At 42.6% G+C, this 13,591-nt stretch overlaps 1 protein-coding gene across 5 annotated transcripts in view; it reads right to left on the bottom strand.

Annotated features, from left to right (window-relative positions):
• Nucleotides 1–1,026: 1,026 nt before the first annotated feature.
• Nucleotides 1,027–13,591, bottom strand: part of hecw2b (HECT, C2 and WW domain containing E3 ubiquitin protein ligase 2b) — a 297,098-nt gene continuing 284,533 nt past the window's right edge. For all 5 annotated transcript variants that reach the window (XM_048533661.2, XM_048533665.2, XM_048533663.2 and 2 more), the window contains one exon: nucleotides 1,027–3,456. In XM_048533661.2, coding sequence (XP_048389618.1) covers nucleotides 3,345–3,456 — 112 coding nt within the window. In that variant the 3' untranslated portion in view covers nucleotides 1,027–3,344. The remainder of the gene's footprint in view (nucleotides 3,457–13,591) is intronic.

Below are 13,591 nucleotides of genomic sequence, written 5' to 3'. Positions count from 1 at the left end.
CTTACTTGCCCACCTGGAAGATGAATGATTGGAGAGGTGGTGAGTGAGAGCCCCAAAGTGGCTGTTAGTTGACCACTTAAGTACTTTAATTGGTGGCAAGCTGAGAAAGACCCCATTGGACCTTTTTATACGTAACTTAATTAATGTAGTGAAAGGAGGGTGAGTATCTTTCCAGGTCCAATATGCTAAATTATTTCCCTTCTTGCCTTCTCCAAGGAGGGAAATATTCCACTCCAGGTTTCTGATACGAGGTTTTAAGAAGGCTACTTTTGGATTTGACAGACACATGTATGCCAACAAAGCAAAAACATCCTGCCTACTACCACAGGTTTTATGTTACGTACAAGCAGTGAGCCAAGTTAGCCTTGAATACCCTACCTGAGAAATCATACCAGGGATTTGCTATTATACTTTGATGGAAGCGTGACAAGAAAAACTGCTACTGCAAACATAAAAACACTAAATACATCCTCATAGACATCCAGAGCTTTTCTTCAGTGGATAACAAAGGATTACAATCCTACAATCTTGTAATCTTCCACTAAGTGTATATACATGTGCATGAGTGTTGAGTGAAAAAATTTATCTTTCTTTTAAAATCTATGAAAAACCTTACATTTCTAAGTTGTAACATTGTTACTTGTTTCTTCCTGATAACTGCTCGAGTTAAAACACTTTTTTCGAATATGCTGTCTTTGGAATAAAAAGTGGAGCTCTCCTTCTCACCTCTTTTCTATTTGTTTCTTGAAAACTAGTAGTGAAGTGGGTGAATCAATGCACTGACTTATACGCTTTTTAATTCTAGTATATCAGATCATCAGAACATGCAAATATATTTAAAACTATAAATTCTATTGAATCAGACATAACATAGTAATGAATAATTCAGTTTACAACCTGAACAAAGTGCCAGTCAGAAGTTGAACTTTAATGTAAAAATTCTGTTTTGTAATGAACAAAATCTTTCTTATTCACAGCTGTTTTTATGAATTTTTATTTGCAATTAATGATTTTTAAATGATGCAGCATGGTTTTAAATAAAATATGTATATGTTATGACAATAAAACAACGTAATTCAAATTTTAGTACATTAAAATCTTTTTCCATTAAATCATAGTTGACAAAAATGGAACAATAATCTTAAGTATTTTCAGCATAATTAATAGCAATTGTGTACAAAATTCTGCATAATCCCAATAGACAGTTTGAAATTTTAAAATTAATCAGTACACTAAATATGGCAATGGCACATTTCAATGATTTATGTCCTGTTAGCCATGTGTTATATATATGTTTTATTTATAATATGAAATTGTGTCAAATGATATAGAATTTTTTTAAACACCATATAAAAAAGGATAAGAGTACCAGAAATATCAATGTTTAAGTCATAACTAGAGCTAAATGTTCTCTTTCTGTGTAAAGAAGTATAACATCCATGCAACGTCTTACAGTATTCAATCATGTGTATGGATACTACAGCATTGACCCTATCCTGTATAATGAATAAGACACTGGACAGCTCGTGCATCAGTGGATAAGAAATAAAAGTTAGTATAATTTATGCATATTGACAAGAAATACTTAAAAGATGATGCAATATTCAAATCAAAAAACTGAACTGGTTTGATTCCCACTGTCTACACGATCCATTGTATCAATATGTGCTAAGTTGAAGTTGGGTAATAAGAGATATAGAAGTTCAAACTTTGTAGCCAGGAGGTCTAGGTATGGATCTAGGCAGGTTTGTCATCACAAGGTGGATCAAAAAATATAAACATAAGACAAATTTGTAATATTTTAAAGTACAATCCATTTTTCTTCATACCATTGTGATCCTTAAGGATTGACAATGAGTTGTTGAAGATTAATTGGAGAAGGTGCATTCAGTTCATTTTTAAATTAACTTGAGCATTCTTGACTATGTTCCATTTTCAAATCTTAGCAGTAAAACAACAGAATTTACTGAAAATTTACATAGGCAATAAAAGTGGCAGAGTATTTTTACATTTTTACTTAGATCCGAAGGCAATATCTCCTCATGTCTTTATCACTGTTACTTGCATACTATTCAATATGTAAAATTATATTACCTCGGTTACAAAATCTTCCGAACGGTCTTCATTCAGGTACTGTGAAAATACTCTGTTTTATAATAAATTGAATCCTATTTACTTATTAAGGAAAATGCTACTTACCAAGTTTTAAGTATGCATAGAGCAGATACATCTGATCTATTGCTGTAAATCTATTTATTCTATCTTGCTCAAGGGAAAGTATTTTGTTTTTACAAACAACCTAATAGATATTATTGTACTCAGTCCTCTTACCGAAGACATAAAAAGATCTCTAAAAATGGTTTCCGTAGTTCTGTATATGACTATACCATCGTACCTACATATTGTGAATGGTGCAATTTTACCCCTTTTTACTTTGGTACATTCAGTGCATTTTTTAAAAAAAGACTTTCTCTGTTTCTGAAAACATTATTTGTAAAAATTAAAATAAAAAAATTAATCTTTTGGATGTCCTGGAGCAGATAATTTAAACAAATTCAGAATAAGCACAAAGAATGAACTGACAGGTATCTCCCTCCAACAAGGCTTGGATAGTTTAAAGATTATATAGGACTTGTAAATAATGTATTACAAAGATTAAATAAAATTGAATTCCACAACTGCTGACATTTTTACTGTGCCATAATGATAATGGAGCTGTTATTCTCGACATTTCCATACATTGTGATTGTATACCATGCAATAACAGGTATATAAAGACAATTACTTCATTAACAAGTACATTTGTTTTCAGCTTGGAACTCTAGAAGATACAGGTATGCCACTGAACTTTTAAAAAAAGACATAATCCCAACTCTTAAAGCTTTGAGATAAACTCCATTGAAAAAAAGATTTGTCCATTATAATATTTTCACAGTCATTCCAAAATAGCATTGACAATATCTTTGTGCAAGTCTTGGTGGCTTCTTCACAAAAGCATATTTAGTGTTTTAATGGTAGACAGAAGTAGCCAAATATTGTGTAAGATGACAATAAGGTGCACAAGGTTTTAGTTTCTTCCCTTCATTTCTTCTATCAGACATACAATCATTCAGCAGAATATGCACAGTGATTGTCTGTATTCAGTAATCTTACTTCACCTTCTACATGCATTCTAACCATAGTAAGTCCTGTTAAGTCTGTGAAGAACAATTCTTTGCTAATTCAAATCCCACAAGGTGTTCACCAACACGAGTATGCTGGTGTCATCTCAACCTCCATCTCCTGAAAGTCCACAACAGAAGATCCAGTAGAAGAAAACAGGTTTTACATTTCTGTTTAACTTGTTACTCCAAACCAAATGTGCTTGTCTCTTCCACAGCGGTCAACAGCTTCTCATAAAGCATAGAAAAGGATGGGTATGGGGGAAGATCTAACCGGTTGAAACAGGTATGAGCCCTGCAAAACCAAGAAGAATGTTATTAATTCCCACAATTCTAAACAGCACAATAGGAAGCAGTTCAGGAGACAAAGATTATTACTGAAGGGATTATCAGCAGTGATTTCAGAATGTAAATTTTGTGTTCCATGGATTGCAAGATAAAATCCAGATAAACAATAACCTCCAATAACATAGTAAAGATGGAATGTTTGATGTATTTTGTGAATAAGAAAGAAACGCCTGACTTCAGAATGTCCCAAACTATTTTAAAATCAGCTCAGTATTTTGAAATAAAGATAATAAAATGTGAGGCTGGATGAACACAGCAGGCCAAGCAGCATCTCAGGAGCACAAAAGCTGACGTTTCGGGCCTAGACCCTTCATCAGAGAGGGGGATGGGATGAGGGTTCTGGAATAAATAGGGACAGAGGGGGAGCATTTATTTATTTATTCCAGAACCCTCATCCCATCCCCCTCTCTGATGAAGGGTCTAGGCCCGAAACGTCAGCTTTTGTGCTCCTGAGATGCTGCTTGGCCTGCTGTGTTCATCCAGCCTCACATTTTATTACCTTGGATTCTCCAGCATCTGCAGTTCCTATTATCTCAGTATTTTGAAATGTAGTTAATGTCGTAATACCCACATTCAAAGTCGTCAGCATTGGTCAACCCCAAAACACTTGGTTGTTTTCCAATAACTAACTTAAAGTATCAATTGTACCAAAACTTAAAACATTTTTAAAGCACATTAAGCTCACCGCATTGTAATTATATTAAAATTGTTATGGACCAGACCAAACATATCCATCAAATATATCAAGGGGATAGTCTAGACCCTAACATTTTCTTATTTAAAGACAAGTGTAGGGTGCTCTGTCCCAGGTGTAGTTTGATTGGTAATGCTACTCAGCTTTAAGCAAAACACCCTTTATTCTTACTCTATAGTTAAAACACAAAGGAAAGAAGAATTGGTCTAGCTTTAACTTTGTTTGAAAACTTAACAGAATAATAAATTATTTAATTACCAAACAGCAACTGTTCCAATCTTGTAAGATCACATAAACACACCCTTGACAAAAGCAAATTCAGAAAATACATTGCAATGTTTCTCCAGTCCAGGAGGAAAGAACATCTAGAGAAAATTCTGGCGGAGAGAGAGAGAAAATGCAAGCATTTTTCTGTAACAGGGATAAATGTTTGGCAGCTTCGAAATACCAACAACAACTGAAAGCTAAATTCAAACCCTGGTTCTGTAGGAACCTGACTCAACCCATTCATGCTGTTGTTGCAACTGTAAAATAAAAATCCCAAGGCCTCACATGCTGTTTACTATATTGGCTTGGACAGACTGCTTGTTATCTCTATCTCAATCTCTCTTCATAAAGAAATCAGGACAAAATACACCTCTTAAAGTTATGGTATCAATGCAAAGTCTTTTCCCTGCAAGGACAGACATTAATAATCTACACTCTTAAAATAACAGCAATGTGTCATTCTACTGTAATAATAGTTTAATAGTCATAGAAAAAATTTCAGCTATTTTGATCATTAAACATGATATTGATGATGGGTGGCTAACAAGAAATACTTGCGTGTATGACAATAATATGTGGAATCCAGGCTTCCCTGAGCTAAGAGATAAGAAATAAAAATGTGAGTCCTATTCATTTTTGTTAAAACAGAACAAATGCTGAATTCATTACTTAGCAATGTTTTAATCTGTATATGAAACAGCTACATATTTCTATTGATGTGTCATCCCACTTCTGGTTTCTAGGTTTTGTTCTAATTTAAGTTCATATGACTGGATTATAAGGGCTCTTGGTTGTGAGGTGCTGACTGGAAAAAAGCGTGGATGCTCTACATGACCCTGCTGAAATGTTACCAATTGTGGGTAAAGGGTAGGAAGTCTATTCATCCATGGGTCAATTGAGCTGTTTAAGTGGCCAATTACTGCCCTCTTGAGGGCTTCATTCTACTGCTATTAATAGCATCAGGAAAAGCCCACGCCAAGTGCCCCTGATTGGGCCAGTGGTGAACACTGGCATGCCTCTTTCAAAGGCTCCCTGGATGCTCTTCAGGTCTTATCACTAGTTCTCTTTCTTCTACTGTCTGCCCCAACCTCACCTTCTCATCAAGGCCTTCTGGCCCAGCCTCAATAACACATCCTAACCATTGCTAGATAATAAAATGTGAGGCTGGATGAACACAGCAGGCCAAGCAGCATCTCAGGAGCACAAAAGCTGACGTTTCGGGCCTAGACCCTTCATCAGAGAGGGGGATGGGGGGAGGGAACTGGAATAAATAGGGAGAGAGGGGGAGGCGGACCGAAGATGGAGAGCAAAGAAGATAGGTGGAGAGGGTGTAGGTGGGGAGGTAGGGAGGGGATAGGTCAGTCCAGGGAAGACGGACAGGTCAAGGAGGTGGGATGAGGTTAGTAGGTAGCTGGGGGTGCGGCTGGGGGTGGGAGGAAGGGATGGGTGAGAGGAAGAACCGGTTAGGGAGGCAGAGACAGGTTGGACTGGTTTTGGGATGCAGTGGGTGGGGGGGAAGAGCTGGGCTGGTTGTGTGGTGCAGTGGGGGGAGGGGATGAACTGGGCTGGTTTAGGGATGCAGTGGGGGAAGGGGAGATTTTGAAACTGGTGAAGTCCACATTGATACCATATGGCTGCAGGGTTCCCAGGCGGAATATGAGTTGCTGTTCCTGCAACCTTCGGGTGGCATCATTGTGGCAGTGCAGGAGGCCCATGATGGACATGTCATCAAGAGAATGGGAGGGGGAGTGGAAATGGTTTGCGACTGGGAGGTGCAGTTGTTTGTTGCGAACTGAGCGGAGGTGTTCTGCAAAGCGGTCCCCAAGCCTCCGCTTGGTTTCCCCAATGTAGAGAAAGCCGCACCGGGTACAGTGGATGCAGTATACCACATTGGCAGATGTGCAGGTGAACCTCTGCTTAATGTGGAATGTCATCTTGGGGCCTGGGATGGGGGTGAGGGAGGAGGTGTGGGGACAAGTGTAGCATTTCCTGCGGTTGCAGGGGAAGGTGCCGGGTGTGGTGGGGTTGGAGGGCAGTGTGGAGCGAACAAGGGAGTCACGGAGAGAGTGGTCTCTCCGGAAAGCAGACAGGGGTGGGGATGGAAAAATGTCTTGGGTGGTGGGGTCGGATTGTAAATGGCGGAAGTGTCGGAGGATGCACATCCCTCACCTTCCTGGACCTCTCAGTCTCCATCTCAGGCAACCAGCTTGTAACTGATGTCCATTTCAAGCCCACCGACTCCCACAGCTACCTAGAATACACCTCCTCCCACCCACCCTCCTGCAAAAACTCCATCCCCTATTCCCAATTCCTCCGCCTCCGCCGCATCTGCTCCCACGATAAGACATTCCACTCCCGCACATCCCAGATGTCCAAGTTCTTTAAGGACCGCAACTTCCCCCCCACGGTGATTGAGAACGCCCTTGACCGCGTCTCCCGCATTTCCCGCGACACATCCCTCACACCCCGCCCCCGCCACAACCGCCCCAAGAGGATCCCCCTCGTTCTCACACACCACCCTACCAACCTCCGGATACTACGCATCATCCTCCGACACTTCCGCCATTTACAATCCGACCCCACCACCCAAGACATTTTTCCATCCCCACCCCTGTCTGCTTTCCGGAGAGACCACTCTCTCCGTGACTCCCTTGTTCGCTCCACACTGCCCTCCAACCCCACCACACCCGGCACCTTCCCCTGCAACCGCAGGAAATGCTACACTTGTCCCCACACCTCCTCCCTCACCCCCATCCCAGGCCCCAAGATGACATTCCACATTAAGCAGAGGTTCACCTGCACATCTGCCAATGTGGTATACTGCATCCACTGTACCCGGTGCGGCTTTCTCTACATTGGGGAAACCAAGCGGAGGCTTGGGGACCGCTTTGCAGAACACCTCCGCTCAGTTCGCAACAAACAACTGCACCTCCCAGTCGCAAACCATTTCCACTCCCCCTCCCATTCTCTTGATGACATGTCCATCATGGGCCTCCTGCACTGCCACAATGATGCCACCCGAAGGTTGCAGGAACAGCAACTCATATTCCGCCTGGGAACCCTGCAGCCATATGGTATCAATGTGGACTTCACCAGTTTCAAAATCTCCCCTTCCCCCACTGCATCCCTAAACCAGCCCAGTTCATCCCCTCCCCCCACTGCACCACACAACCAGCCCAGCTCTTCCCCCCCACCCACTGCATCCCAAAACCAGTCCAACCTGTCTCTGCCTCCCTAACCGGTTCTTCCTCTCACCCATCCCTTCCTCCCACCCCCAGCCGCACCCCCAGCTACCTACTAACCTCATCCCACCTCCTTGACCTGTCCGTCTTCCCTGGACTGACCTATCCCCTCCCTACCTCCCCACCTACACCCTCTCCACCTATCTTCTTTGCTCTCCATCTTCGGTCCGCCTCCCCCTCTCTCCCTATTTATTCCAGTTCCCTCCCCCCATCCCCCTCTCTGATGAAGGGTCTAGGCCCGAAACGTCAGCTTTTGTGCTCCTGAGATGCTGCTTGGCCTGCTGTGTTCATCCAGCCTCACATTTTATTATCTTGGAATCTCCAGCATCTGCAGTTCCCATTATCTCTCTCCTAACCATTGCTGTTCAGTTCCTCAGTGTTGGGGACTATTGTAGCCCCAACAGTAGCTACAGCACTTGGTGGCTCTGTGGAGACTGGAGTGTTGCTGACATTTGATTGTTTATGAGAATGGTGCCAGGGATGAGTCACTGCAGTTATGGGGATAGATTAGAGAAGTTGAAAGTGTTTTTCCTTGGAGAGGCGAAGGCTCAAAGGAAATTTGATGGACATTTTCAAAATCAAGAGACTTCTGGATAAAGTAGCTATAGAGAAACAGTGCCCGTTTATAAAAGCATTGAGAAGTTGAGGGTACAGATTCAAAGTGTTGTGAAATAGAAGCAAATGCTATTGAGAAAATCTTTTACCCACAGCAAGAAGTTAGAGTCTGGAATGCACTGCCAGAAACTGTGGTGGTGGCAGGTTTAATTGAGACATTCATGAAGGGATGAGATGATAATTTAAATTGAAACAGTGGGCTGTATTTTCCCAGGCTCTGAATGACGTGGGCAATGCAGAGACAGTGGGGAAAATATGTGGAAAATGAGATTCTCAATTTTAAGAGGTTCAATTTTGTATATTAGGTTTTCAACAGAGATGAGAATCTCACTTTGAATAAATTATGAAGTTTTTAATCACATATTTTACAGTGGGAGTAACAGTAAAATTTAGTGAAAAGCTCAATAATATGAGCATGATTCATAACCTTTTTGCTAAGTTTAAGAATAAGGAAAAAGAAGATGTAGCTTAAACAGAGTCCATCCGTCCTGAGATAATGGGAACTGCAGATGCTGGAGAATCCAAGATAATAAAGTGTGAAGCTGGAGGAACACAGCAGGCCAAGCAGCATCTCGGGAGCACAAAAGCTGACGTTTCGGGCCTAGACCCTTCATCAGAGCTCTGATGAAGGGTCTAGGCCCGAAACGTCAGCTTTTGTGCTCCCGAGATGCTGCTTGGCCTGCTGTGTTCATCCAGCTTCACCCTTTATTATCCATCTGTCCTGAGCCAGCTCATCATCAATGATGCCTCTGCCACCATCCCTCCTCAAGTGCCTCACCACTGCCTCCATTGGACCCAATCAACATTGAAGTCGCCACTCAATAGGCACCATCTTTGGCCACTGGACTGATTCTCCTCCGCCAATGCCAGCACCAGACCTACCAATGGCAAAGATGTATCTCTTGTTGCTGGGCCCACCTTGTTCATGCTACCGTGATATCCTTCTGCCACTGCTTTGCCACCATTAGCACCGGACCCAACCATGAAATCACCAATTCTCAGCCACCAATGTTTTGCTGTTGGGCCTATTGTTCTAACAAAATCTCCACTGATGCAGCAGCCATCTGTTCTGATGCCTGGTCCTGTGCTCACCCCAGAGAAGTAAGTCAAGGCCCACTCAAGTCTGCACTGGCATCACTCACTGCTGCCATACTACGATCCCTTGTCGCTACCAGCCAAGCTCAGGACAAGAGAAAAGTAAAGGAAAAGAGAAAAAAAGAAGAAAAGAGGAAGAAAAGAAAAGCAGTCAGAGCAGACGAGCTCGATCTCAGGAGCCCTACTCCGCCATAGTATTGCTAGTGAACAGTGCAGAGTCTACCTGCATGATCTAACATCTCATTCTTAATTACTCTTGCTTAATTTATATGCAGACTGCTATATTTATAGGTAACAGAAACAAACTAGGTTCCCAGCTCCCAAAATGAAGGACATAACAGATACTGTGGGTAATTGTAGTAATCAGTCATTTTTACAGCAGACACTGACACAGCAATTGGCGGGGTTAACAGTGGAGAGGAAAGTCTTAGTCTACAGGACAATTTAGACACGCTGGTCAGATAGGAAGAACAGTGGCAACTTAATCTTGAAAAGTGCGAGGAAATGAATTTTGGAAGGACTAAAATGACAAGGGAGTACATGTTGAATGGTAAGACCTGAGGAAATACAGATGATCTGAGGACCTTGATGAACATGCCCACAGATCCTTGAAAGCAACAGGACAAGTAGATGAGGTGATTAGGAAGGCATATGGGATACTTGTCTTTGTTAGTCAAGGCATTGAATACAAGAGTGAAGCAGTACATAACGTTAGGTCACAGCTGGAGAAATGCTATTTGCTTCATTTCCTCCTTCACATTAAACCCTGATTTCTCCATCATTTCCTGTATAGTTTATGTTCTCCTTTGTGAAGACAGAAGTGACATACAAATTTATTTTGTCAGCTATTTCTGTGTTCCCCATTATAAATTCCCATTTCTGACTGCAAGGGACCTAAATTAATTTTCACTAATCTTTCATTTCTTTATATATAGACAGAAACATTTACGTTCCCTGCAAACTTCCTCCTATACACTATTTTCCCCTTCTTAATCAATCCCTTTCTACACTGACCCCAATCCTTAGGTCTATTGTTTATTCGTGCCGATCTGCAGGTCTCTTTTTTACATCTAATATTATCTTTAACTTCCGTCATAAGCCATGGTTTGGCCTCTGTTCCTTTTGCACTCTTGCGCCAGATAGGAATAAACAGTTTTTATAGTTCAGCCATTTGCTATTTGAAGGTTTGCCATTGCCAATCTACTGTTGTTCCTTTCAATAGCAATTCCTCATCCATCATAACCACGTCACACCTCACAGCACTGCAGACCCCTTATTAAGATTCAGGATCCCAGTCTTAGAATCAACTTCGCCTCTCTCCAGCGTGATGAAGAATTCTATTGTGGTATGGTTGCTTATCCCCAAGGAGGTCTCTCAGAACTTTATTCCATTCTCAATGTATAATATCCCATCAAAGATGGCCTGTTTTCTAATGTACTGGATGCCCTACAAGGATGGCTGCTGTTAAACAAAGACTACTCTCTCCAACTATGACTGATGAGGTTACACAACTGCTGACTGAATCTATGCTTCATCTCAATGTCCGTTCTTCCAACAGTGGCATCATGGAGCAGACAACATATCACCTCATGATGAGATTTATTTGCCTGGAACAGTCTGGCGGGTGACCTTTGTAAACTCCAGACAGAGTGCACCACATAATCGTTCCATGTCATGCTCATACAACAGAAGCAGACAAAGAGAGAGCGATGGGTGCAAAAGAGTTAGGACAGCAGCAGCATTCTATTGAGGAAGGTGATGAAGACACTGAGCAGGATGAACATTATCTTCAATGACAAAGTGATGTAGCATCTGGTGTTACAAGCCAGATGGGATTTAACTGACAGCCAGTTCGAATAGATCTGAATTGGGCAAGTGCATCATTTATTGATTGTAATGCTATTGCAACACAGAAGACAAGCAGCCCCTGTTTAGTTCCAAATGCATTTGTAGCTGTGGGTGCAGCTAGCTGGGACAGCACTTATCGGCCACTGCTAATTGTTTTCCTGTCGTTCCTTCCCACATTCAGCAGTGACATACATAATACCATATGATGGGCATTCCCAAAAAAGTAGCAGACCTTCAGACAGGGTTCAAACATTGTAAGAAAAAGTGTCTCTACCCAATTTTTCCAGTGCTTGCACCTAAAATGACAGTTGATCAGGCAGATGATGATATAAAGTACCAACACATTTACAAATGTAATATTTTATCGTGTAATCGAGTGTCAATCATGCCACTTATGTGCCCTCAGAAGCTTTTCTTTTTCCTTGTTGTTCCACTATGTCTAGGTGTGGCTCTGGCATTTGCAGCTGGGATTGAGGGACATTGCCCTTTTGTGGAGCGTACTGACCTTAGGGCTTTGGACAGACAACCCTGGGGTACTTGTAACATGACCCAAGCTTACTTAGTATTTCCGAGCCAGAAGCAAGCTCATTCTCCTCAGTTTGATCTTGCACTAGAGTTGAGGGTTGCAGGCAGGTTGGAGATGGAGGCAGGGTGCCCCTCTGGAGTATCTGGAGAGGAAACATCTGGGAAGCCTGTACACAGTTCCTCCTCCAGCTGGGACTATATTTGCTTGTGCACCCAAGGCCAGCTGGAATGAGATCACAGTCCCCATGTCACATTGACATTTATGTTGACCTCAAATGGCTAAAAGACTGCAGGTCTGTATGAACGTCTGGTAGCCAATAAAGATTCCACAGCTACCATATGGACACGTAGATACATGAATACTGGAGCCAGCATGTTACAGATAATATAGCTGAATCTCTCCAACCTTGGACAACCCAGTTTTCCTGAGTGTCTCCAACAAAACCAGCTTGTGGATCTGGTGTTTGTACATTTAATGAAGTTATGAATAGCCAACCTATGGGCTCCTCTCCTGCCCAAGGCTGAGCATGATCTTCAACAGGCCTCTGAGTATCAGCGACCTGAGACATTTCTTCCTCAATCAGCTGCAGAGACCTGCCAGTGATGTGCTCACCAGAATGCTAAAGGACACATGAAGGTGTCAGTATCTGAGCTGATAACAGGTGCAGGAGGCAGCGTTGCCAGTGCATCCTCTGAAAAGTCTGTGGCTTCCTCCTCAGAGGTGGAGATGGTGGCATAGGTCTCTTCAAGGAGGAGACTATGGGAATGCTGCTCGTACCTACATGAAGACAAGTGAGACAATGCATTATGAAGTAGGGTACAGCCTTGACCACATTAAGAACACATTCACAATAGCAGCATAGCACATCACAACGAGTATTACTTGGTTGCCAGGACATGGAGGTATTGGCATCACCATGATCACCATCATTGGCATGACCATCAACAGCGATGATCCTTTCCCACTACAGCAAGGACTCTCTTGTCGAAGGGGATGAGAAATGGAAGTTAAGTACCCACTTCCAATCCCAGCCAGTTTCTCCCTGAGAAATGGGGTGTGATGGAGTGGCTGCCACAGCTGATTGTATTTTTGTAGGTAGGGAAAAGGTGGTGAAGCGTCCTGTGTGAATTGGAGGTGCAGAGGGCAGAAAGGGGTAGTGGTCTGGGGTGATGGAGCAGGTGACAGCCATTGAGGGAACATGCTGTATGTGTGGGTGTGTTAGACCATTAGCCTCAGTGAGAGGTGGATGCAGTTGATGTGAGATTGAGGTACCAGAAAAAAGATAGAGGCTCTTACCATTGTGGAGCACAGAATGCCATTAACTTTCTTCCATGAGACCAGGAGCATTGCAGGGTCTGATGCCACGGTCTCTTCTGGAAGTCCTGAGGTAAGAGAAAGTTCTTCTTGTCCACCCGAATCTCTGGGTCCCTGTCAGCAAAGCAGGGTGCCAATTTGCCTCATCAGCCATCGTTGGGCAATTCTTCATACTCTGGCACTGAGACGGGCTATTCACGACTTGCACCATTTGAGCGTGCACAGAGCTGGGCTTTCAATATGTCACTGTTAACAGGAATCCCAACAGCCAAGTACACTCCTACCAGTGCTGAGTGCAAGGTAGTGCAGGGCTGGCGCCACTAAAGTATGGTGGATTCTCATGGTGGGTTGGGGGGGGGGGGTTTAGGTTAAAATTGCAACAGTTCGTGGAGAGAAACCCTCCTTCAAACTTTAAAGTTTTGGCAAAGATCTGTAGCTCAGTTTGTGGATGAGGTTGTTGACTTCCTCGCCGAGCTGGCTT

The sequence above is a fragment of the Stegostoma tigrinum genome, chromosome 7, assembly GCF_030684315.1.
Source record: "Stegostoma tigrinum isolate sSteTig4 chromosome 7, sSteTig4.hap1, whole genome shotgun sequence".
NCBI lineage: Eukaryota > Metazoa > Chordata > Chondrichthyes > Orectolobiformes > Stegostomatidae > Stegostoma > Stegostoma tigrinum.
This window is presented reverse-complemented; position numbering and strand designations above follow the sequence as displayed.